The 26,600-nt window shown below is 44.9% G+C and overlaps 1 protein-coding gene across 9 annotated transcripts in view; it reads left to right on the top strand.

The window, feature by feature from the left end:
* MAP7D1 (MAP7 domain containing 1) overlaps window positions 1-26,600 on the top strand; it is a 267,976-nt gene that overhangs the window by 187,094 nt on the left and 54,282 nt on the right. For 5 of the 9 annotated variants that reach the window (XM_085647954.1, XM_085647953.1, XM_085647952.1 and 2 more), the window contains one exon: window positions 7,804-7,914. The exons of the other annotated variants lie outside the window; for them this stretch is intronic. In XM_085647954.1, coding sequence (XP_085504080.1) covers window positions 7,804-7,914 — 111 coding nt within the window. The remainder of the gene's footprint in view (window positions 1-7,803; window positions 7,915-26,600) is intronic. 9 annotated transcript variants of the gene reach the window in all.

Here is a 26,600-nt window from a genome sequence, read left to right as displayed (position 1 = left end):
CAATTGTTTCAACCTTCGAGGCAATTTTGACCCCTAAGTATACAGCCTCCGAGACAGTGTTGACACCTGAAAGAGGATCAGTGCCAGTGAAGAGAACTTGCGTCTTATGTAGATTCAGTTTGTAGCCGGATAGAGATCCAAATTCCATGGTCACTATTTTGATACATTGTCCACTTTTGAGTGTAATTCCATGTAAACTGTGCAACATGGATACCCCCAGGACCCAACCGGACAGCATAGGCACTCCCAGGCCAGAAAGACAGTAGCTGTGGATGAGAAAACTGAGACCGCACTCTCACAAGATCACCACTCGAATCCCACATGATAGCAGGAATCCAAGTGCTGTCTGAGGTCTTGCTGCACGGTGCACCGTGCTCCTCTGTTTGACTGACCTCTGCAGTGCGGCTCTCCGCTCAAGCCAGTCACGATATAGCAGTGCCCGAGCTCCGCTTTCTGCCTGCACCCTCACACCCCACCCTTTCATAATTCGTTTTTAGGGTGGGATGGGTCTAGTAAGGCTTGCTGACTCCACCCCAAACTGTAACGAGTTGAGAAAGGGAGGGACGGCTGAGACTCCAGTCCCTGATTGACGTCAAGCCCCTGGTGCTGTAGCGCTCCCGAAGCGCCCTTGGCAAACTTCGTCACACCGTCTTCAGGTGGTGGTCAGTCCACAAGTGTATTGCTTTGCCAGGCTGGTGACATCATAGGCCTCCAGGCTGTGATAATACCAGACCGGCAAATGCACTGTCCATGCGCAGCCACACATAACAAAAGCTCGATCCTTGTTTACAGGGAACAATGAGGGCAAGTGCAGTCCTCCGCCAGTGCGCGTGTGATTGTAGCTTTACTTCTTTGATTGCATAAAAAGAAAGGAATTTTGACTTTGTTGCAAAAACTTAAGGGGGCAGGCCCCCGACGCCCTTAATGGAGAACCAAAACTGAAACGATTGGTCTTCAACAGAAATCAACCATATTCCCTTTGCTCCTCATTTCTCCAGGTATCATGTTGGAGACCCGTCAATTAATCAATTCTTAACATGGTGTCAATACTTCACCAGCAGGTCCTTTTTCGGCTTCACTGTTTAGCCAGTTCAATGAGCCTGGAACATGACTCATTCCCCTGGTGTTGTTGCACTTTTCAGAGTCACAGCTGCAGCCGTACTTTGTGCAGGCATATGTCTCGTTTGTAGTCCTTGCAAGACTGCGTTGCCAGGTGTAGGTATGGTTGAAGAGTAGTCTGTAGGAACCGCATGTAGTCCTAATGCGGAGTCACTAGTCCCAGGATTCAAAAGGCAGGATTGTCTATACATCGAACATTTGACGAGGGCTAGCACGGTGAGTGTCTAGTTCTGAACCATCGTTCTATGCAGTCGCACTTGAATTTTGATTTTAACAGCCTGAGGTTTACACCACTGACTATCTGTACTCCTTTGGAGGAAACTGTCATCTAGAGCCATGTCCACAGAGGAGGGAATTTTGAGACCTACTCGTGAGGGCTTTGGTTTTGAACACCTATGCAGAGAGAAAAAATTGTTCACTATAAGGTCAAAAAACAAGATTCTCTCTCACTCCATTAACTAGGTTGTAGGATAGATGCAAAACTACCTCTGCAGGCAAGTAACTTTTCTGTCTTCCGCTGTACATTTTTAAAAGGTGACTGGGAAGCTGAATTCATGTTTCAGTAAAAGCCTGAACTAGATTTAATTTTCTCCCCAAAACTGGGATATCTCTTTTATTATCTGCCCAATGTGAAGGTAAAAGATGGGCAGGAGTCCACGTGAATCAGAAAGAATTTGATAAGAATGTGCTTTTCCTCATGGCTGTGCTAGACATGCAATGAACATTACACAGTGGCCTTCATGGCGAGTATGCAGGTACTTTGGTTCAGTAATGCGGATACCGCTCGGCAGGGGTTTTCCATAGTGCCGTATTACCTTCACATTTAGGTTGGAATAGCGGCCAGTTCATTAATACCAGACTTTTCCCCTTTCCAGCTGCAGTGTTTATAATATTATGGCTTACCCACGAAAAATGCACAAATTTGACAAGGTTTTACGTGGCCAGATTTATGAAAGGAAAAACACCAGATCTGTTTGGTAATTTTGAAAAAAACACGTAAACCCGACCACAGTGGTTTCACAGTTCTGTTGGGGGTCGCAAGTGTCGCGTCACAAAAGATTCTCTGGGACAGGTAACACAAATATATTAAGACATCGTCACAACTTGTAATCTTATATACACGGGTGCCAATGCTTAGTTGTGGGTGCAAATGTAGAGCATTTTACCCTTAGTGAGCGAAAAGCTTTTTTAAAACCATGATTTATGAAAAATAGTCCTCGGTCTGTTCTCCAACTATGATTTCAGCCCAACTGCACATCAAAGCTCACATACGGTCTGCTAATGTTTTTTAAATTGTTTTTATTTTTTACAAACAACTCCTAGAAGAGTTTCCACTAGTGGTATCTAACAACTGCAGGGCAAAGTCTTGTGCAAACCAATTGAGCAGAAAAATGTCCCGCCCATGGGCACAAAGGTTCTTTGGAATCCATGCAACCTTAGAGGACCTTTCCAGCCGATGGGCACCCTACTATTCGTAGTGAACCACTGGTGGAACATTGTCCTGGAAGATCTCTCACCCCTTGGTTTCTTTCTGCTTCTGATGTTTAAATTCTTTACAACCAAAAACCTTGAAAGATGTTCCATCTCTGGGCTCTTGCAAGATGTGAGTGTGTTAAGGTTTTTGTACAAACCACAGAACTTGGGAGCCATTTTACCAGCAGTAAAGGTTCCTTGCAACCCATCGGCCTTGGAAAAGATTCTTCCTGTGGCCTCTCCGCTGTAGATGCACAGCTTCCTTTACAGACCGTGGAACCTCAAGAACGTTTAACTTGCAGTTTTGCTAGTGACAATTAATTTCAAGAGTTCTGTATAAACTATGGCGCTTGGCGTTGCTCCAGGAGACCAGTGATGATCTGTTGGTGCGTCTTTGGTGTTCATCTCCACAATATGATCAAATTGCTCGTTCCCTGCATTTTTTGCATTTTCTGAGTATATAGGCGCACATAAGAAGCTGCAAATTATTGTTATCTGGGTACTATTCTAAACAGCTGTATGTCAAAACATTGAGTAAGAGAGTTTCTTTAAATGTGTTGAGTCTATGACTCCTCCATCTTGGATGGAGAATCTTCAGCTCATTGATCTGTTTGAGATTTTGTTACCAGCATAGTGTAGTTAATTATTGCATTCTTTGTGTGGTTTCACTTAAAGAATTTGTGCTGTGAGTACCTTGTGTTGGATTGCCGGTTTGCACCAACCACGTTGTGTCCTGGTTCTCCTTATGCACATCATTGGCGAGAACCAGCTCATTGAGGCCTACATGCAGAATGCCGCCGTAGATACCTGTGGCATAGCGTGGCAGTGTGGGATATGGTGGAAGCATGGCGTACGGGCTCCCTGCAAGTGATGTTACGGTTTGTGGATAGCGAGACATGGCAGCGGGTGGGTAGAGTAGACCACAGTAGGTCTACCCCACATTGATATCCCTTCCCGTCTTTGAGGCTGTGGCAAGTGATTGATGGGCTACAAAAATAAATTCACACCACAGTGGTCACTCTTCCTGGCTCATGTACATATTTTTCTAGGTTATACTGTTTGCTCTCTGGCCTGACTCAAGGCCCTGAAAACGTTTGATTTAAACAGTCCCCGAATTTCCCGCCGTGTGCTCATGACCTTGTAGCACCGGGGAAGGAGACGATCGGTTTAAGGACGGAATCCGATTAAATGATCATTACTGCCTTGTGTGTTCTCAGTCTGATGTCTTTGAAAGCCCCTTTGGTATTACTTATCGTTGCTGGGTTCTCAGCGATGGCAGACTAAGGTTCTGTAATCTGTTGTAAGGTGCCCTGCTGTGGCAGGCGCCCGCACGCGACGTTGCAGAAAGTCTCCGTCTCCTAGGCACTGCCCTCCTCCTGCCACCGTCTGCAGCTCCAGGAAAAAATGGACTTCCAGGCTGAAAGCCAGAATGACTTTTTACCAGCCAGCTCATGAGAGCTCTTTGTAAACCTGTGGCAACCCTCCATCCACCTAGAGTCTTGAACTCTGCCCATCACCCTTTTGCCCCAGCACCCCTGAGTGGGGCTTGAGGCCACAGCAGACCTGCACTTGCACTGTGAGTGGCAGTTCATTTTCATTTCGCTCTTTAACTGTGTCTGCAGATTCCCAGAGTACTGAAACTCAGTCATTTGCTCTTGGACTAAACTGCAAAATCTTGATTTAAAGTCTAAGGTGAGGATCCCTTGCCTTCTCAGCAGAAATGAAGCGGGGGGCTGTACATATACCCTCGTCCCTGACCGTAGCGCTAGCTGTGCAACTGAAATTAGCTTAGTACATGACTAACTCTACCAGGTCCTGATGTACTCTGCGGGACAGACCCCTTCAGAATTCTCCTGACTATACTAGTCCACAACATGTTGGTTGGCATTGCCCCTTCGCGCCATCATTGATGCATGAGCTAAGAGGCTGCAGGATTGACCCTTAGATGGAGCTTCAGCCTTGTTGGGTGTTGGCTGTGTACCTTTACTGGTTTCATAGGCGGCGGATTGCATTATTGCTGGCATGACTGTCACTCATGCGTAAGCTCCCCATCACTCACTCCTTTTTACTTCAAGTTCATGTGTAAACGCAGAGACAAAAGCTGTCTCTGGTCCGATAGAACTGTTTCTACACCAGCCATATACCATACTCTTCATCAAAATGATGATCTCAGGGAGTAGAGTACTAGCTGCAGTGCAATATTCTCTTACTTGCTGGTGAAATTGTGTTTTGTCTTAAATAAGAGGGAAACTTGTATTTTGGGCACCTTCATGTTTTCTTTTCTTCACAAGACCCTGCGCCATTACAACTGTGTGGTGAAATGTTCACACGGTCCAACCACCATATTCTTATTTCAAAAGATAATTTTTATTTATATATGCAGCTGTTGAAACCTTTGTATAATTGTTTTTTTTTTCCTTTTATTTTTTTTAACTATCCACCAAAATGCTGACCACTTGGCCATCCGTGGTATTTATGTTACTTATTGGTTATCATACAATAGCCTTTGAAAAATAAATTGTCGAATTTGATCAATGTACAGGGGCTCCTGACCATTACTGGTGTGTGCACACAGCAATAGTTTACAGGCATATCCCAAATAATATGTTTGTGCTTATTGTGTATACCCAAGTTCCTGTATGGAATATAGGGTCACCCCGTCTTTGTAACTATGATTGTACGTTAGTGCAGCAGTGCTTACCCTACTGCGGAATGTGAGTCAGGCAACCATGGGAAGAAGAAGGGCAGGGCTTCCGTTGTACAGTTTTGTGATTTATGAACCGTTTCTTGCTCTCGCGCATACATTTTCCAGTATTCGCAAGGTGCTTAGTCTGATAAGACTCTGCTAATCCTTAGCCTGTCTATTCTAAAATGGTCTCTTATCAAACGGATAAAGCCCTCATGCCACCTTCCTCAGTTGGGCTGGAAGACTGTTGCAGGTTGTCTGGAAAAATTGATTTATCGATCTAGATCTCCACAAATTTGTGCTTAGTTGCCGCTTGCTTTAATGAGGAAATTTGTGGCACGTTAATATTCCTTTAGTGGTAAATATACTGATTTTGAATGCGCTCGTTAATAGGGCAGAGGGTAGGTTTAGCAAGATGCACTAAAAGAAATTCATGTTCACAGTGGGACATTTGAGCAAAAATGATGCATTCCAGTTTTGGCGGACGCACCAAAAACTAAGGCCCTGAAGTGTAAATATGTACACATTGAATATACTGTTGTCGTAGGGTAAAAGGAACGTGACACTAAAGAGTACAGAGGTAGCGCCAGGACAAACCTATTAAGGGCCACAAGGTCTCTGTCATAATGTCAGTCTGGAAGGAGGGGTTAAAATCTCGGCCTCACCGCTGACCTGGAACTGGTATAACCACTGGATTAATGAATTAATGTGTTTTCTAATTCAGTTTCATCACCTGGTGCTGGTCATACAGTGTATTAAATTAACTAAATTGTTTCATTGCCATATCCTGAAGATGTTTCACTTAAGTCTTCTTTTAATTTTCTCCAGTTTTTGTGTTTTTTATTAAGCCCACTGTGAACTTCATACTATAAGAAGGGAAGAGGTACTCGAACCTTTTAGTTTCTTCAGGTGCCAACCACTCCTTTTGAGACGGTATTGCGTACTGTAGAAGAAGCTTCATCTGAGAGTCTAAGAAGATCCATTTCGTTAAGGCTTCTATTTAGTATGATAGACCGAAATTGCAGTTTGAGTGTGCAAATGTAGGTTTATTGCAGACTGCGAAAATGTTAGTGGTCAACTGGGTTGGGTGGATGATTGAGCAGTTTGTGCAGGAGCTGTAGAGACGCGCCTTCCAGTGTGCCATTTGACCTTAGTCTGATTCCATCCATCCAGGACCTTCTTCTGCAAATGGCAGCGAGTAGGTTCAGTGGTCCTCAGTCTTATGTAGATCTGGCGATCAGTTGGATAGGGGTGGTAAATCCTGGCTGGATTCCCTGGCAGCCAATGTCAGAGCAGGAGGGTGGAGGGATTGCTTTGTCGACTCTTAAGATAGCCATATGCGGGTCTGAGCAGAAGTCCCCCATCCAAGCTACTCCAAGTCACTAGTTATGATGAAAGAAATTTCAGAGGGCCGAGGATATGGTGAAGGGGTTTATTTTCCCATCGGCAAGTGTGATTAGAGACTATGAGAGGTGTCCAGTATGGATACGGTTGCCTTGAAGAGGATCCCTTTTGACCCTTGCATGGGCCAGACGCCCAGTTGGCTAGGGTCAAGCATATATTGGGACTCCATGAATGCTATGTAATGAGAGGCCGCCATGTTCTGTAGGACCTTGGTGGGAAGATGGCATTTGGATGGTGGCTGTCCAGCATAAAATGGCTAAGGTGGGATTTTACAGGTACACTTCTGCACTCGCTGCCCGATCTTTACACAGCACCTGAGGCAACAAAGATTGTGGCAAATTTGTCTGTACAGGCAGAAGGCTGTCTGCACTGTCTTTGGCTAAAGGAGATTGGGCTGTACCACCACGGATGTGGCAAAGTTGAGGCTTCCGAAGATTTGCTCAGTTAGGCAGGGTGAAATATGCCACTGTCTTCAAATTTTTTATAGGGCTACCAAACGTCATCACAGCAGTCTAAAAACGGGTCTTATCCCACGCTATAAAGTGGAGTTAATACTACTTTACCATGTTCGGTGTTCCGCAGTATTTTGTTACTTATTTGCGATTACATCAAATTGGCTGCTTGTAGCTACTTTGTTTTTCCTCATGATCCATGTATGTATGAGGTACTACCGTTGAGTCCTATACATGGCGAAGCGTTGGAATTGTTGCCTGTGCAGTTGTGTACATAACTAATAAGTTCATAAACCTTCAGGGTGAGCCTGTTGATGATCTGTGCCTCATCTTCCTCTTTCTTAAGCAACTATGCATGTTGTCATTCATGGTGGTATCCATGCGGCCTTTCACATTAATGGAAAACGAGTCATTTAAATAAATGTAGTAGCTGCATCTGCCAACCTACTCATGATAGTTTACATGGAGAGTACACTGTGGCCTGGAATTGTGGAAGGTCCTTGTTAATTTGTCTTAGTCAAAACAGGCCTGGGAGCACACAAGTTCACAAGAATGGTGGCTTGTTCAATTATACGGATAACTGCCAGAGTGCAGATGGGGCAGGGAGAAAGCAAAACTGTAGGGACCATTGACAATTTGCCTAACGAACTATATTTTCTCCCTTTTTAGGTACAAACAGGTGCTCGATATCTGCAGTAAATCTCCCTAAACATGTGGACTCTATAATCAACAAAAGGCTCTCGAAATCTTCTGCCACCCTCTGGAACTCGCCCAGTAGAAGTAAGAAGTACTTATTAGCCGTTGATCTCCTGCGACCCAGTAGCTGCAGGGAGAGACATGGGGCGGGTGGGATCTCTAGAAGAAACTGGAAATGTGGAAAATCCAATGGGGCTGCCTGTGCTCCATTCCTCTGACCCTCCCTTTGATTCTGTCTTCTGCCTATATGGTTGCTCCACTTCATGCCTGTGTAGTGTTCTTGCTGGTATTCCCATATCCATATGGCAAGAACTTGTTGAAGTGAGTACCACTTTCCTCATCCACTTTCCTTCCCTCCATCCATCCTACCTGGGCAACCCCAAATGGATCATCCTCTTATATCTTCATTCTCTTGAGTTCTCTTTGGGTATTTTCTGTAAATCCTTTTATTTTTGGTGATTTTCTGTTCATGACAAGTTCTTGGAGTCTCTTCAAGAATCCCGCATGATTGTTACCAACTTCCCCTTTCAAAGTCGCTTTCTGCATGGACCATCCCTCCGTCGTTCTCTGGAGCCCCGCATGATGGATCTGCCATCTCCCTTCCCTGTGTCTGCTCCAGTACCTCCCTGGGAACTCAAGTTGGTGATTGGACTTCTATCTTTACTGCTGTACAGACTTATCCTTCCATCAAGTAAATACATTCTTGATGAAATGAATGACAAAATATCTTTGAAGCTCAGATATCTTGCTGTGAGATGTTTGAAAATGTTATTTTGTACACTGTTTGTTTTGCCTTATCTGACTTTTCTTGTCCTTCATGCCCGGTTTGTTGTTCTTCGTGTTTTGTCTTGTACAAAAACATGTGAGACATTCCAAAATGCTCCGGAAACTTGTGACATTCCAAAAAGCTCTTAAAGATGAGGGGAAGTAGTGCATGGGGTTTAAGTATGGGGCTCTGAGCACTCTTTTCCTACAGTGCAGCCTTGCAGGGTACAAATGTGGTGCTGCACGTGAAGACCAAGATTAAGGCCTAAAAGTCTTCCAACAATTTCAAGCCACTAAAAGTGACCTTTGACACCGTGTCCCCCATGCAAATATACATATGTATGCATGGGGAGGAACAAAGGTTTTTAGTCAATGTTGACCCAATTCAACAGTCTCTTTGTAGTTCGGGTGTCTCTGTTTGTAACACCCCACGCTACCCAAGTTGGCCATGTCTACCCCAAACCACAATCCAGTATCCACAAAATGTAACCCTCCAGTGGGAGTGGATTTTCACAAACCCATCATTTTCCTCTCAAGATACTTTGTGTACTTATTTGGCAGGTGTTACAATGTATACAGCTGAATACCTCCCACCCTTAGGGAGACTGTCCTAGGCGTTCTCGGGGCATTAGGCACCTACTCTTAACGATGTGACGCCTGACAATGTAACGAGGATTCGGAACTATTTTATCTTAAACTCTGCACAGTGCTGTTATAGAAAGACTTTGAACTGGGCCTGTAAGTGGTCCGACTGTATAATTTAACACTGGTTTTCCAAACCCTATGGTGACCAGGCCTCCTCCAGCAGTGGGCCATTACGCCTTTTTTGCCATAATCTGGTGCTGGTATGGCTATGAAGGTGATATTGGCGTTGGAAATTCCTTGATAAGTACCAAAATGTTGAATCATTATAGTGTTCTTTTATATTGCATCAAAATGTAATAATGCTCTCGTATACAGGACACAACACATGGTCTGAAACATTGACTGCCCAAAGGCCGCGTTATTGATTATACTCCCAACAATAAATCTATTGGTTGGTTAGGATGGACAGTGGACTTACTGGCAATATTTGCAGTTTCAAGTTCCTTTTTAGGTCTGGCTTGACAGCCTAACTGTTTATTTGGTCTACTGCTGCCAATTCTTTAAAAATAGAGCGAGTGTGGGCTGTCGTTCCACCCAGAAAAAAAAATATCTTTATCACCTAATGCTATTGGCTGGTGGTGTATTATTACCCATAGAAAGTGTCTGCATTGCATTGCAGTGCATGAGGGACTATTTTACATTTAAAAAGTACACTGAATTGTTACCCATTACACGTGTTATCTCATGGGTATTGTATACCAAAAGCAATTGTTTTTTTGTTTAATTTTTTTAAGGCAGTACGCTTGTGAAAATATTTTGGATTGGACTCAAAATGCAAGACGGGCCTTGTCAGTGCTTGTTATCTCATGCTTTTCAAATGTAAAAACAAATAAACTAGTAAGGAGAAGCAGAACTGGTGAAACTTCAAAGGAGTGACGCCTTGGTTTTGAACCATCCTGGCCTCTTGGGGAAAATTAGAAAAGAATCATGAACATTTAGCTGCAATTCCTCTTTTGAATGTGAATATTGGACATCCGCCTTTCTTTCTCCATTGTGTATTGATAGGATCTTAAGAAATGCATTGCTTGCACTGTTAATTCCCCTTAAACTGTTGTCCATTGTATAATTGAACCAAAAGTGGTGCAAAGCGTTACTGTAGAATACAGTCCAATCTGAACCCAACAGGCCGTCGAGAGGTAAAATTATTGCTCTTAATTATCACGATTTCAGGGGTCGACCAGTTTGCGGGGAGAGGAGGTTTAGAGTCCTCTCCCTGATGAACAGAACACTAGTCATCCCTGCTCGGAACTCTGTCTTCCACTACAAATACTCTTTATTAACCTTCTTAAGTCACCCAGCGAATATCTGCTAGTCACCCTCTTCTTGTTCTTCGTGGTGGTACTGGTGTTTACGTTTCCCACCTGTCTCCGCGCTGTTGTCCCTCTGGATGAAAATGAACCAGGACACAACAATTTTCTTGGTCCTCTGCTTGATCTGCGTATTGTCTTGCGATCTCTTCCAAGCCCACACTTCGCTCTCTGGGGTGGTCTGCCGAATTTGGCAGCTGTGCGCCTCTCAGATCCCGCATCCTCGCTGTAGAAAGAGGGGCATTTGTTCCTGAAAAATTGGCAGTCAAATGGAAAGGATGTCATGGAATTGGGAAGCACGGGTGTTTGACCGGGGAGAAGATGTGGGGTCTTTGGTGTAGACAAAGAGAAGCCACATCTTGGAGTGTTTTCATCCATTTCTCTTCTGGAGAACCCCATCTGGAGACCTCCCCTGAGCCTGACATGGCGTATCTTCTTCAGGTGCCAAGAGTATCCGGCCACAGCAGTACTTTTGACCTTGGGCTTTCTTCCAAGGAGAGCTTGCATTGTGTTTCTCCGCAGTTGGACTTCACCTGATAGGCCCCGTTAGAAGGCACAGTCTCTCATGCGAAACGTAAATGGTGGGCTTACCTCCCCCCTTGCCCCAGGGAGCCCTGAGGGTAGCCACACTCCAGGAAATTGATCATTCGTTTGCTTTTGGAAAAGGGGACTGTCTTAAGAACCTAGCAGTGTTAGTGGTCTGATTTTTTTTCTACGTGTTCGTCCCACTGAAGAGTATTTGCGTCACCTGAGCTGTGGTAAGGACCCATTACACCCCCCTGGTTGGAATAAGCGGAACTTCATCCCACAGCTGGGCACATCTGGAAAGGGTGCACCTCTAGGCCCACCACTGGCAGTCCCGAGTGGATCTAGCACAATAAAAACAAGGCAGCAGCCACCAAACACTATCGACCTGCGGCTTCTGGTCTGCTAAGTCGGCACCTGATCGGGTTGCGTGAGGGGTGTGTGTCTGCCGGTTCCAGGAGACAGTGGTGTCAGAGCTCAGATGTATGGCGTAGGAAGGCTAGTCTGAGGGGATAGGGTTACCTTGTCGCTACCAGCAGAATATATGTATCGCCTTGAGTTCCTCGACTTCTTCCTTTCAGGGCGCATTCTACCACAGTTTACTTCATACACAGGAAGCTTGACCTCTAGCTGAACTTGTTCAAGACAACCTTAAACACAAACTTTTGAAACGCATCGTTTTATTCCCCTTTATGTCGAGAGTTTTTAAAAACGAAGGTAAATTAATATTGATCATTGTGTAACTGTTCTTGGTGCTTTTCTGTGTTTTTTTTAAAACGAAAAGTATTTTTATTATTTCGCGTCTGGTAGCTGTTTCTGGACTGCGGCGTTTCCCTGTGAAGGCCCTGAAATCTGCGTCTGTCTGCATTAGTTTGGGATTCTGTCCATGAGCCAAACAAGTGGGAAACACAAGCCGTTCGGACATCAGCTCCGAGACTGGTGTCTTACTTTATCTTTGCGACTGTAGGCATGACCAAAATAAACGACAATGTGCCCCATCCCACCGGCACTAGATTTTTAACTATACTGATTTTCCTGATCTAGAACTCTACATTTCGCATGACACCAATCTGCTTCATTTTGTTTTTAAAAGGGTAAAGCACTTTGCATAAATAGCCTTGGGACTTACTCTACAGAGTGGTTCGCATAGAAAATCTCTTACCAAAAGATCTTTTCTTCTCGAACAAACATCTCAACATAACTTGCCACACTTTAAAATATTTTTTACACAAAGTGCATGCTAGCATAAAAAAAAGCCTCATGCAAACGGTGACAAATAACAATTAACTCGGAAAGCATAATTTCATGACATTTCAGTTGGTCCTTTATAGGCACCCCAGTGTGGGGGGCAAAGGGGTTCAGAATGCACCTGCCCTTGGTTTAAAATCTACCATATGTACTGCCAGAACCTTTACCTAAAGAGCTGCAATAGGTGCACGTGACTGCCTAAGACACTTACGATGGCTAATGGTCCCGGTGGGTTGTGTAAAAAAAAAACCTGTAAGTACAGTTTATTTACCTTATGAGATGATAATGGGTTCAGGCTCTTGACCTGAGAATGCCAGCAAGTTCAGCTCTTTTGTGGAAGAATGTGAGAAGTTAAAGTTTTGCCTGACCCCGGCCTATACAGGTCTTTTGGATAATATACAGGTGGGTACAAACCCTTTACTTAAAGAAGGGACAGGTCTTGTGGCTGAAGCTAGGGCTGCATCAGTCGGGACAGTCCCTTTTGCTAAGGGTGCGCCATCACAATGGATGCAGCGGTCAGTAGAGACTCCATGGCTGTGAGTGTTCCAGCTGCTGGAGGCCATCTTGATTTGCATATACCAAATGTTACACACCCTTTAAGTTGACTCTGAGTGTACAATAGGTAAAGGCTTAGTAGGAAAATACAATACTAATAGTTACAGGTGGCTTAGCGATGTTGACTCCGTAAGTACTGACTCTATGCAAGCGCCTTCGAGGCCTTTCGGGTACACTCCCTCTCCGGCTGCGTCTAGTGTTCCGGTGTAAAGGCCGCATTCATGCCGGGGCCTCCCGTGGGAGTTCATTGTATGGAGAGTTGGCCAGTGTCTACATCCTGCAGCTCTTGGTTCGAACCGGGCCCCGGGAGCCTCGCCGACCAGCGTTAGATGCCCCTCTGCTAACCGAATCCATCCTTCCTGTATATTGAAAGGTTTAATGCTCGAACTGCGTCTTCGCCTCTTCGACCGTGGGCCCTCTCTCGGTCGCAGTGCCGTATCGCGCGCCCTCTGGTGGCTGACTGGGAAATCTGTTATGACTATAGGTCTGCCCTGCTCCATGAATACATTGTTTTCATTTTCCAGTTTTCCTTAATTATGGAGTCACGTTTGTATTGGGTCAGTCATGGCCACTTGAAAATATTTTTTCTTTTCACCTTTGGTATTCAGGCAGGCTTCCTGAATGCCTTTGCCCGCCCTCTCTTCTCCTTCGGTGTGCGCGAGTCCCCTTTGCACTCTGCCCCGGGGTGAGTCGATCTCGGAGCAGGCCGTTGTTTGTTGTTCCGTTCCATGGCAACCCCTGTGGTCTGTCCCTCGGTTTCCATGTCTGAACAGCTAACTCTGAAGAAGGCCTCGGCTGGTGTTCTTGCTGCTGTGTCACATGAGCCGTCTGGCGCTCACAGACCAGGGCGGGTCCGTTGGCAGCCACAGTTGCCTTGTTAACGCTCTAGCTTGCATGTCTTTGTGAGGGGGCTCATTTTTATGGGGTCGGTATATTTGTATCCTGGAAGGCAGCCGAGCTCTTCACATGAGCCGGGAACTGGGAAGCCACCTGCTGGGCCGTGAAGGTTACAGGTGCTCGGACGAGCTGTAATACAAGAGAACGTGAAAAAGAAAGACACAAAAATACAGAATCGGGAGAGAGTGGATTGTGAATGCATATGTCACGTAGACAGAGCACGTAAACAGTACTGATATCTCTAGTAACAACAAAGGCAAAGTACAACTTTCCCGCTGGAGCGGTCCCTTGTCTACTAAGAAGATGGTTGTGTTTTAATCCTTTCCCTTTCATTATCGCCATCTAGTGGTGACGTGGCCACATACATCACTGGTTGAGAGAGCCTCCCGAGCAGTCCTTGTTAGTAAAGCTGGTAATAATTGATGCACGTCCGCAGCTCGCTCTGCCTTTTGCCTGGTTTCTGGGTGCCAGTCACAGGCGCTCATTATTACTGACTGAACTCAATACTACTCTTTTATCAGCCTTAGAAGGATGAAAGGCTGATGCACCCTCTGGTGTTCAAAGATTTGACCTTCTGGTTAGAGACCTCAACAATTAATGCATTAGTCTACTGAGCTATCTTACTGGATGAGTAACCGAGGAGAGTTTCCTGTTCCTTTCGGGGAATATAAACCCGACTATGGTTCGTCTGCTGCTTGGGAAAGGCCCCCCGAATTATTCCTTTGTTGAGCCCAGAGAACCTTAAAACTGTACTGAAGACCACAGACTGCCCAGTGCTTACTTTGTAAAAAATATAAGTGCCAGGGCCCTTGTCGGGTCACTGCAGCTTGCATCACCCAATGCCCCTGCCAGGGCTGCCAATGACAGTACCAAGCATCACATTCCTCCGAGTGTGACATATCAGACTATTCCAGGTCCTCAAAGCTATAATAATGGTTCGGGTGGCAGGTGTTCAAGAACTGTTGTTGTGCACTTAAAACAGCGCCACCATATGGCAGACTGTCAGAAGTGCCGGTGTCGAAAATTAAGTGCCGGTGCTGAGCACCGGAAACCACCGGCTCAGATTAAGCACCGTGACTGCCTTAACAGCGAAGGCAGCCATCTTCCTTGCCTCGAGACAGCCCCTGCTTCATACACGCTCGGTGCAGTGATCCTGCACCCTGATCGATGTAGAATCTTTGGGGAATACACCTCAGCCTGTTAGTAAACAGGCAGCTGCTATTTACTTAAATTAAAAGTTTTTAAGTTCAAAAGAGTTTTATTAAACAAATAAAGGTGTCAGAACAGCAGCAAACCAAAAATATAGCAGTAACATGAGCATTGAAGTAAAATATGACTATAGAAAGAAACATGAGACTAATAGATAACAAATGATTGAGGCTATACAACAAAAAGCAGTACTAGATAAATATGCAGTAAAAAGTAACATAATAAATGCAAAGGAACATAAAGGTCAATCAAGGAGGTTTAGAGACTTCTTGCTGAGAGGGGGGCAAATGAAACGAAGGAGACGAGCGTTTAGCACACTTATCAAGGTATAGGGTTACAGGGTGCCAGAGTTCCTGTCGTTTTTTGGGCAGATTGAGGGGGTAGATAAACACAGTATCTAGCCGATGATTGTGACATACATTATACCACCATGCTCTAAAAGACACATTAGCAGAATTTTTCCAATTGACCGTAATTTGCTGAAATGCAACAGCTAGCAATAAATCAACAATTTGCACGTTAAAATCAATATCAGCCCAACAAGGGGAGAGACTACCTAAAAAAATGTTAACAAGGGAGAAGGGAAGTGCAGTGTGAAATATGACATTAATTTGGGTCCAGACTTGTTTCCAAAAGTTGTGCGTGGCGGTACAGGAAAAAAGCATGTGAAAAAGAGTAGCTTTAGAGGTCGAGCAAGACCAGCAAAGGTCAGGGACTAGAGGAAATCTCTTATTTAACATATGGGGTGAGAAGAGAAGTCTATTGTAGATAAAAAAGAGGGTTTGTGTGAGGGAAGCAGCTCTGGAAGACTTGCGGAGCTTGGACCACAGTTTATCCCACAAAGAGGTGGGCCAAGAAATGCCAAAATCAGATTCCCATTGTTCTTCTACTGTGGATTTTGGTCTAGGTGCAAGAGTGACGCGGAATGAGTGATAGATTGAGGAGGCTGTGGGCTGGGAGCGTAACAGAGAATGGAGGTGCGCAGAAGAACTGGGAAGATCAAGATGATTGGGGGAAGTAGAGAGTTTGGCAAATGTGGACATAATTGCAGACTTAAGTAGAGTATATTTTCGAAGGAAGGAGTGAGGAAGATCACATTTTTGACTAAGAAGGAGGAAAGGTAAGAAGTCGGAACCAGAAAAGAGATGAGACACCCAAATCAAACCCTTTTGTCTCCAAGATTTCCAATAAAAGGGTTTATGATTAATGAGAATACTATTATTATACCAGATGGTGGTGTTGAGAAAGTCGGCTACAGAAGAGGGGGGACTGGGGGACGTGGAGAGGAGAAGCTTGGTGGTGAACTTATGAATGGGAGTGGAAAGAAACTGGGGCTTACGAGAAAATGAGAGATACTCAGCGAAGGTGAAGGGGGATAAATCAAGACGTTCAAGAACAAGCCATAAGGGGGAAGATACAGCAGGATCTCGCAACCAAAGAGAGGCTTGTCGCAAAAGAAATGCTTTGTGGTAAGCGGGAAAATCTGGAAAGTTAACCCCACCCTCTGATTTAGGAAGACGTAGTCTGCCTAAAGACATACGCGCTTTTTTGCCTGACCAGAGGAAAGAATTAAAAACAGCATTGATTTTCTTAAAAAACTTAGCTGGGATAGGTACTGGAATATTGGATATGGTGTATAGAACTATTGGGGAGAGCATCATTTTAATCCTGTCGAGGCGACCCCACCAAGAAAGGTAGAGTGGGTGCCATCTGGAAGTAAGGTCGGACAATTTCTGAGTACATTTAGTGAGGCATAACGAGATAGTATCGGGGATAGAAGGGGCAATATATAAACCAAGGTATTTAATATGTGAGGGACTCCAAGTGAAATTAGACGCAACAAAATCAGGTTTAAAGGTAAATTTAGTAAGGGGTAGAATTTCGCATTTGTCATTATTTAATTTGTAACCAGAAATTTGGGAGTACTCGCGTACTTCATTGAGAAACGCAGGAATAGAGATGGTAGGGTTGGACATAAAGAGTAGGATATCATCAGCGTAAGCAGCAAGTTTAATATTTGTTTGGGCGGTTTGGAAACCATGTAGATTAGGATTTTGGCGAAGTTTTGAAAGAAAGGGTTCTAATGCTAGATTAAAAAGAAAAGGGGAGAGGGGACAACCCTGACGGACTCCTCTACCTAAGCTGAAAAAAGAAGAGACTAGACCATTAGCACAGACCGCTGCTCTGGGGCTGGAATAAAGAAAAGAAACAAAAGAGATAAAATTAGGACCAAACCCGAACCATCTGAGGGCGGAGAAGAGGAAAGTCCACTCTACTCTGTCAAACGCTTTCTCTGCGTCCAAAGCAATTGCCGCTAGCGAATCCTGGAACTTTGAGGATTTGGACAGGACATTAAACAGAAGTCTAGTATTGTCTGTAATAAAGCGACCCTTAACAAATCCAGATTGTTCCGGGCCTAACAGTTCAGGGAGAAAAGGATCTAATCTTAAAGCAAGAGATTTAGCGTATAACTTGTAGTCAATGTTAACCAAAGAGATTGGTCTGTAATTCTTGCAATGTTGGGTGTCTTTTCCTTCTTTAGGTATGATACAAATATGGGCATCTGAGAAAGTGCCAGAGGAGGCACCACTAAGTATAAAAGAACCGATAAGCGAATGCAACCTAGGTAATAGAAATTTAGAGAAGTGTAGATAAAATTCAACGGTAAATCCATCCGGACCTGGAGCTTTATCCTTCTTAAGTGACTGAAGTGCAATGTGTAATTCAGAAACAGAAATGGGTGATTCAAGAATGGAGAGATCAACAGGAAAATGAGGAGGTGCCTTAATGGTGGAAAAAAAGGTAGCTAGGTCTTGAGCGGAGGGATGAGTTTCAGAAGAGTAGAGCGTGGAGTAAAAACTGGAAAATTCCTCTAAAATATCAACATCTGTATGCTTTAAAACAGAATTAACATCATAAACAGATTCAATATTCAATCTGTGTTGCTTAACTTTTAAATAATTGGCTAAAATCTTCCCCGCCTTGTTCTTTCCCCCATAAAATTTTGAGCTAGATTTCAATAAATAGTGATGCATCATCAGTGGATTGTTTATTAAATTGCATCTTAGCCTCAATAAGAGTAGCCAAACTTTCCTGCGAATGAGAGGTATAAAAGGAGTGCTCCAAATTTTTAATCTTGAGGAAGAGATCATTCGCAATTTTACGAGCGATCTTACGTTTTCTGGACACATAATCAATGATGAAACCTCTGGCCGCAGCTTTATAAGCGTCCCAGATAGCATGCTTGGGCAAAGTGGGCGTATCATTAATGACAAAAAACTCTGTGGTGAATTCAACAAAGGAAGTGGTGAACTTGGGATCTAGGAGTAAAGTGTTATTAAAGCGCCAACGTTTCGGTCCAGTGGACCTGGGTAAGATATCAATGTTGGCTAGCACTGGGGCATGATCGGAAAACAAGATGGGGCCAATGTCAGCGTGAGTAAGGGATTGTGAGATATGATGGGAAAGGAAAATGTAATCAATACGGGACTGTGAGTGGTGGGATGGGGAATAGAAGGTAAACTCCTTAGTAGTAGGGTTACAAAGACGCCAGGCATCAATGAGTTTGTGCTGGGATATTGCTTGAGCAAACAATTTGTGAGACTTATTAGGGATATAAGATACTTTAGAATGTCTATCCAAAAAGGGGTCAAGGGGCAAGTTGCAGTCTCCCGCCATAATAAAATTATCATCAACGTATTCAGAAATGCGAGAAGCCATTGTGCGCCAAAAGGCGGGGTCACCGCCAGTGGGTGCATAAATGTTGAGAAGGGAGATGGGGATACCCTTCGAGGAAAGTTTGACGTACAACCATCTTCCCTCGGGATCCGACTCAGAGATCAAGAGCGAGTGAGAAAGAGATTTACGAATTAATATAACCACACCATTTCTTTTACCATCACCAGGAGCAGAGAATACATTGCCTACCCAACCTCTTTTAAGCTTGGCAGCTTCAATGTCAGACAAATGGGTTTCTTGCAAAAAGGCAATATCGACATTCAACTTGGCTAAATGTGAAAGAATTTTTTGTCTCTTAATGGGAGAATGGAGACCTTTAACATTCCAGGAAACAATACGTACTGCCATTAAGAAAAATTAAAGAAATAATGCAAAGAAAAATTAAAACATCGAGATAAAGCCTCATGGAAAGTGAAAACATAAGAAAAGGAAAAAAGAAAAAAGAGATAAGAAGAAAGAAAGGATGAAGCGTGCAAAAGAAGGAAGAGGGAAGGAGGATTAAGAGATATATCATGAAGCTAGAGAAAAGCCAAGGTGAAGTTAAGATCCATGAAAAGGTAAGAAGAAGTGCAAAGAATTCCGTAAGTAAGGACAAGTGAGAGAGAAAAAAGAAAAAGCACAAAAAGGTCAACGAATCAATAGGAGAAGAGAAAAAAATGACAGAAGAAGAAAAATATATAAAGGAGTCAAGGGAGGAATGAAATAGCAGGATGAGAATATATTGAAAACGAAGGAAATGTGACCAAGGAAGCCAACAGGTGATCAAGATAAAGGAGAAGAGAGATAGGAAAGAAGAAAACGGGCATGTAAAGGGTACTGACACCAATAAACCTGAAAGTGTGAAGAAAAGAATCAAAATAAGGAAAAACAAAACGAGAACAAACATGTCAGAAAAAGAATGAGGAATACTCACAAGGGGTAATTGAGGAGAAATACAATCAGGAACAGGAACAAACAAGGGCGTACGTGAATGCGGGGAGAGGGAGGTAGGACCAACTGGAGAAGGCAGGACACTCGGGGTCAGGGAAACGTCCAACCAGAGAAACGGGACGGAACGCATAACATTGATCTGTGGAGAAAGAAAGGTAATAAGGTTCGATATCGGCAGATGACAAGGGCATAAGACAAACAAAGAATAGAACAAACCAAGGAATCATATCAGCAATAATAAATACTGCAATGGAGAACAAGCACTCAACAAGAGAACAAACACATTTAAGAACAGTGGAATTAGAAAAAACAAAAAAACAACAAATGTAAGAAATTGGAGCATCAGTATAAGACTTCAGAAGAAAGTCACGTTGGATGAGAAGAGGAAGGACCAGAAAGCTCCATATCCGCTTGGCCGCAGGAATTCAGGAAACTCCGAAGTCGCGTAGACTCCTCATAGGTCGTAGTCTTATTATTATAGGTGACTTTGAATAAGCAAGGATGGAAAAGGCCATATCTAGCACCAATGGAACGAAGGTCAGGTCTCATGTCCAAAAAGGCTTTACGACGACTTGCAGTAGCACTGGCGTAATCCTGTGCAAAGAACAAAGTGGAGCCCGACCAAGTAATACGGGGAGAGGCTCTGGCCGCAGAAAGAACTTTCAGTAGATCCGTGTACTCCAAGAAATACATTACACCTCTAGGCTTCGCTGGTGTGGATAGAGAGGTGGATGCTCGACCAAGCCTGTGGGCAAGCTGGATATTGAGTGGGGTATCCTCAGGCAAGTGCAAAATCTTGGGAAGAAAAGACTTGAAGAAAGTGATGGGATCGCTCTCCTCCCATCCTTCCACCAGGCCGTAAAGGCGAAGATTATTGCGTCTATTCCGGTTTTCCAAGTCCTCCACCTGCTTCTGAAGAGAGGAGATCTGCGCATGCAGATGTGTAACCTTGGCTGCGGAACCCTGAAGAGAGGAGACGTCACGTTCCACCGATGACACTCGTTCATCCATCCGGGTCCAATTATCAGTGAGAACCTGCAACTTGGCGTTGGTTTCTTCCATGAAAGGGCGCAGGGCCCGTATCTCTTCCCGAAGTAACTCCATCAAAATGGTCGAAGATGACTTGGGAGGCGAAGGCGGATCTTTTTTTAAACGCTTAGGCGTCATTTTTCCTGAAGACTGTGAGGAAGGTTCCATATCCAGCGCCGTCTCGTTAGTAGGAGGGGACTGAGAAGCTTCCAACTGAGCCAATTCCGTAAAGAGCGTAGAGTTTTTGATGTAATTACGCTTTTGGAGCTTGCTGGAACCTTCGGCCATAAATGCGGCTGCGAAATGTGGACACCCACTACCAAACCGGGGGCAGGCGCAACTACGTTACAGGGTTCAAAACACGTGAGAAAAAAAAAGAAAAAAAAAGGAAGCAAGTAGGGAGCCGTGATCTGTAAAAAGCGCCAATCCTGAAAAGCAACAGTGCCAGAAAACCAGGAAACGCAGATGCAGAGGCTCAAAATGGCCGCCAGATGTGAGGAGAGCAAACAAAATAAGTCCAGGAAACATTTTTGTCAGATAATAGTTCAAATAGTCACCAAACAGTAAAAAACCATGGCAATTGAGGTGCTAGAGGCGCTGAAAGCGAGTGAAATCCAAAGCAGCAACCCGGAGTGGAGCACGTGATAGACGCGCTGCTGAAGAGACAGGCGAGCACATCCACACCACAAAATGGCGGTCGCGGCCGACGCAGAGCCGCGGCCGAGAGATAGAGGCGAACAAACTACGAAGCAGGTTCACCGCGGCACTGAAGGGAGGCTCAGAGCACTCCGGGGACCCTCCGAGACGAGAGGCAGTTCTCCATTGTGCCCATCGTAAGCGCGAACCGCCCGTAAACTCTGGCGCGGACGGAGCCCTCACGCCGGCGCCGCCATCTCCTCGGGCGCCTAGCCACGCCCCCTCTAAATTAAAAGTTTAACATATGATTATTTCAGAATCCTACAGAAAGTTAATTTGTTTAATACGCAGCACAATCGGAGACTAAAGAAGGACAAAGCTTGAAATCGAATAGTGCACTTGTGCGGCAAGTGTTGGAAGCATTATGACGTATATGTGCAGTGAAGTGTTGACATACTGTCTGCCAGCGATCCTCTGACTTGGACACGGGGAGGGTGGTGGAGCACTTCACTGTTTTTGTGGCATCACGTTTGACGCGGAGGCATCTGTGTTGGGACTGTAGTACACTGTGAGGCCTTTGTCACTTGCGTTTTAAGTATCCCAAAGGGACCACAGAGAGTGATTTGACTCTCGTTCCGGAGTTCAGCTTTCCCCAGTTTCCTGTGACACATACCCGGGCCAAGCCTCCCGGATACGCATGAGCAGAGTTCTCTGGAGAGGTAAGTAACTTTGGTTCAGATGCTGCTGCTGTAATCACACTCTCTACTCTCTTCAGTCTTGACGTCATTACTCTATACCTCTCTCCCAGTCATTGGCTCTTTCCATAAAGATGTGGTCACCGCCTCGAGCCGCTGCCATCAGCAAGTCCTCGGTGACATTCACTGGCTTACAAACCCCACCCTCCTCCTTGGCTTTATGCTCTTCTAAGACACTACCCCATTCTGCTCTCATCACCCACTCATCCCTCTCACCAGGATATAATATATCTGTCCACCCTAATGCTCCCCATCCGCACCCACCCTATGACTCCTATCACCTGGAAGAGGCACCCACCGTCACCCTTACTCCTGGATTCAACTCGACCAGTCCAACAGACGGTACAGACCCGTATTTAATTTGACCCTCGCTATTCGCCCGCCACACATTTACTCCTGCTGCCTCATTGCCACACTCCCAAGCCACTCCCACTATCCACTCCGTCAAGATGCAGGAAGACACTCTTCTCTGGACCTGGTGGAAATCCGAGCCGGATGTACATCCTGAAGCCTACAACCTGGCGACGAGGACCCTAAAACAGGTCATCTAAGTTGCAGTACTTTCACGATCTCCTCATCTCCTTGATATCTATCCCTCAACAACTTGCCCACCTTGTCGACTACTTACTAACTCTTAAACTACCAGCTCCAGCCTCTCGGTCACTCTGGTGTCTTCTCAAAAAATTCACCAATCGAAGCTACCCTGACCATAATCCTGTATAAATCATCCTCCACCCCCTCTGCCCCTTTACTCCCTCCAGGTATTTCACTCCCCCAATATGGTCTACAGCAAAAGGTTCCTCTTTCACAAGACTATTTCATTAGTCAGGTCTACAGAGTGACCGAGCACCCCTCTTTCTCTTTTAGTCCCAACATTTTAGGCCTGTTGCTCACTCCTGCAGAGTTCACTTTCATCTTCCGTTCTGGCACCACCCAAGAAATTTTGAATCAACCGTTTAGATATGACCACTCAAAAAGCCCACCGCTGACCCCGACTTCTCATGTCAAATTCTTATCTTGTCTCGCTACTTGCATTCCTTCCTTCTGACAATCCTTGAACATTTGGTGTTTAATCAACATACTTTTAACTCTGTTCAGTCCTCGTAGCACTTTGCGCAGTTAAGGCCACTCTCACTCATGTATCCGGATGTCTCCTCTGCTCAAAATACTCCTTGACTCCTGCAGCAGTTCTCCACCCCACAGTGGTACCCATTGCACATTCCTACCCACCCTGGCTACATTTGCATCGAAAACCCATCGCGCCTCACTGCATCTCATTGGGCCCCTCTCTTTCACCGCCGTCCCACCACCTATTGGTGTTCGCGCTGCTGTCCTGCATCCACTTGTGGTATGGTCATCTCTTCTAATATTAATATAGTTAAAATACTTTTCTTACCTTCTTTATACTGCATTCTTCCATGAACTTCCAGCTTATTTGGGTTCCCCTACGACCTTCAAGAGGATGAAACGCGGACCAATTTTGTTCATCTACAACTTTCATTGCCCACCTCTAATCCAAACTCCTTGACCATTTTACTGCCACTGGAAGTCTCTCGAATATAGTGTGCATTCTTCCAAAACAGAAATCATTTGTTTTCTAGCTCTCACAAGCAGACGCCCAAACTTTGGTCTTTTCCATGGGTTTCTTAGGCAGCCACCAAAAATGACATGTACCACAGCACGCTAAGAATGTACCTCTCTGTAGATGTGGTGCTGTCTGTGGTGAGTTGTTGCGTGAGTCTGAATACTTATGAGTGGAGGTTCGCCAGACCCAAGCGCCTTAGGGTAGCAGCATGGCCTGCCTGCAGATGGACTTTGGCTCTTCAACTTGAGACATGTAGACCTTGGTCCCTGAAAGTAAGCCACGGTCACAGGAACCTTTGCTCTGCAGTATGTGTTGTATCCGCTGTAATTTCTCTTTCAGGGAGGACTAGGTTGCAAGGTAACACTGCTGCAGACCCCACCTTCTTCCGGAATGGCAGCCATTTTCTAGTCTCAGATGCACGTGCTGGGCAGCAATGTGGATGCAGCATGTACTGTCTTAGGCTGTACATCCCGTCTCTCCAGTTCCCGGTAGGGCTGCGGATTCCCAGACAGGGTGAGGGCAATCCAACCCCTCTGGCATGCAAGGCTGGCCTGGAAGCTGGTGTGACCACAGCTGCCGGAGTGGACATTTATAGCAACTATACTGCCTCACCGGAAGTGGTTAGGTACCCTCCGCTTCCTAGCCTCATATGAACTTTGACCATATATCAGCAGTTTGTTAGCGACAAAGTGGATGTTTCCATCACTTTTGTATCGGGTATTAACATATCACTCAGTCACACCCTCCGTTGAGAGTTTTGGGAAAATGGCGCTTGAGCGAGCGCCATCCACTTCCCTTGAGTATCACGGTATGTGCTGTCTCTCAACGGGTCACATATAGCACAGATGCAAATATAAAGAAGACTCGTGTTACTCAACATGTTACAGTCTCTACTCACTAGAGTACAAATAAAAGGACAGGTGTTTAACGGTGGTTCTCAATTTTTCGGTTATTATTTCTTTCGGTAGCGGTCTTATGTATGGCCAGTGGTTCAAACACCCAGAAACAGACATCCTTTGTTTAGGCCATAAGACTTTTTAAAAATTGTTATAAGGTCTGTTCTACCTAAATATGTATACATTTTAGTCTTGTGACCGATATGAGTGGACCCAGGTCCTTGGTGAGAACAGTGCACATGCCAAGTTTTTACACCCAGACAGTGGTGGTCTGACCTACAAGGTTAATTTTACACCCTTGTGCTCTTACCCTGTGCTCTAGAAATATACTACAAGAATAACAAGCATTGGCATAGCCAATAGGTCTCGCCTTTGGGACCTTATAAGTGTTCAGCCATGCAACAGTTGCATAACTAAATACTTATAAGGTCCCAAAAGCGAGACCTATTGGCTATGCAAAGCGGCCGTGAAAGTAAAAGTGATCACGATCAAACATCAAAGCGGCCATGCGGCCGCTAAAGTGAAAGTAATCGCGGTAAAGCGCGGCGCCTCGCGCCCGCGCACATGCACTGTAGCTCCAGGCTGGCCTGGTAGCTCTTTTTGGAGCCCTCTCAAGAAGTCTCGCCAGCCCAGCGCATGCGCTGGGTCAGGCGAGACCTAAAAATGGGCACGCGGCCGCACACCCAAAATTGGATGTGTGAAGGGAATGTTTCAGTGCTTGTGATTGGTTCTAAGGTGTTTAATTCTTGATGCATTTAAAGCGTACATGTCCACTATGGGGTGGGGGAAATGTATTAATGAAGAGGATGTACCTTGGAGGAGTATAAGGTATGACTGTGTAAAATTTCAAGTGGTAACGGTAAGTACTGTGAAGGAGAAGTACTCCCGAGTACCTTTGTGTAACTTATGTGGACCTGTTCCCATAATTGGCACCAGATGATAGTTAAGGAGATTTACGCGTGACCTTCGAGTAAAACGTAACCGTTCTATATCCAAATGATGTTCATTACAGCACGGAGTCAAAAAGAACTGTAACAGACGACAAGACGCGGACAGGTAGAGGGGGAATTGGCAATTTAAATGCAATGTAAAGGAAAGGTTTTTTTTATTTTTTATATTAAGTGGCCATGTAAATTTATAACCATATATGTGGCATGGATAGTGTCTCCTTGGCATTGTGCACCTAGGCCCAAATACTTGGTTCTGGAACTGTCTCAGTTTAGAGTTCAATAGATGTGCTGTCGAGAAATGTATTCTAATAAATTATATGCTACAGTATATTGCATATCTGTTTCCATTGTAAACTGTATGGTCGGGCTTAAAAAGTAAATTTGCTCATGGTGTCCAAAACACCAGTTTTCCAGTTCTAACTTCTAGAATACATGATTGCCACACGGGTCATTTGTTTTTTCCAGCCAGAAAAAAAGGGGGAACGGGTAGTTGGGGTTGGGGAGCACTGTGGGTTGAGCCTCATTGTCACGACCAATGTTCTATAATGTAGTGTTCGGCTGAGCATCCACTCCAGAGATATGCATGGGCTCCTAGTTGACCCAGTGTAAGGCCTTCCAAATATGTAAATAAAACCATTGTGGGTTCCTGGTGATTTGAAGGTAAAATGTATTCGAGAGGTATGGTCTATGTTCATAGTAGCAGTAAGCTAAGAGTAGCAAATGTCTCCCTCTACTTCGGAAGTAGAAAATAGCCGAACATGTGGCTGAGTAGTAGCAGCCATTTTGAGCCATGTGCTGCATCGGTGTGAGCGGTTTGACCCCTTGGCGGCGGCTCCTCCGTTAGGGCGGAGAGGCGTTGCCCCACTGCCAGCAGATTAAAACATGAAAAATAAAATGATAATTACACATTTTATTATCGTTTTATTTTTCTTGCAGGCTGCCAGCCGGGCTGACTGAGCCGAGTCTTAGGGCGGGCAGGCCATCATGACGGACAGCAGCTGCAGCAGGGAGGAGTGGTGGTGGGCACTGCAAATGCACTTGACTGTGTGGCTGGGCGTCTTAGGACGGCCAAACCGACATGCACGCTTAGATCTCTCCAA

This window comes from Triturus cristatus, chromosome 3_2, assembly GCF_964204655.1.
Source record: "Triturus cristatus chromosome 3_2, aTriCri1.1, whole genome shotgun sequence".
Taxonomy (NCBI): domain Eukaryota; kingdom Metazoa; phylum Chordata; class Amphibia; order Caudata; family Salamandridae; genus Triturus; species Triturus cristatus.
This window is presented reverse-complemented; position numbering and strand designations above follow the sequence as displayed.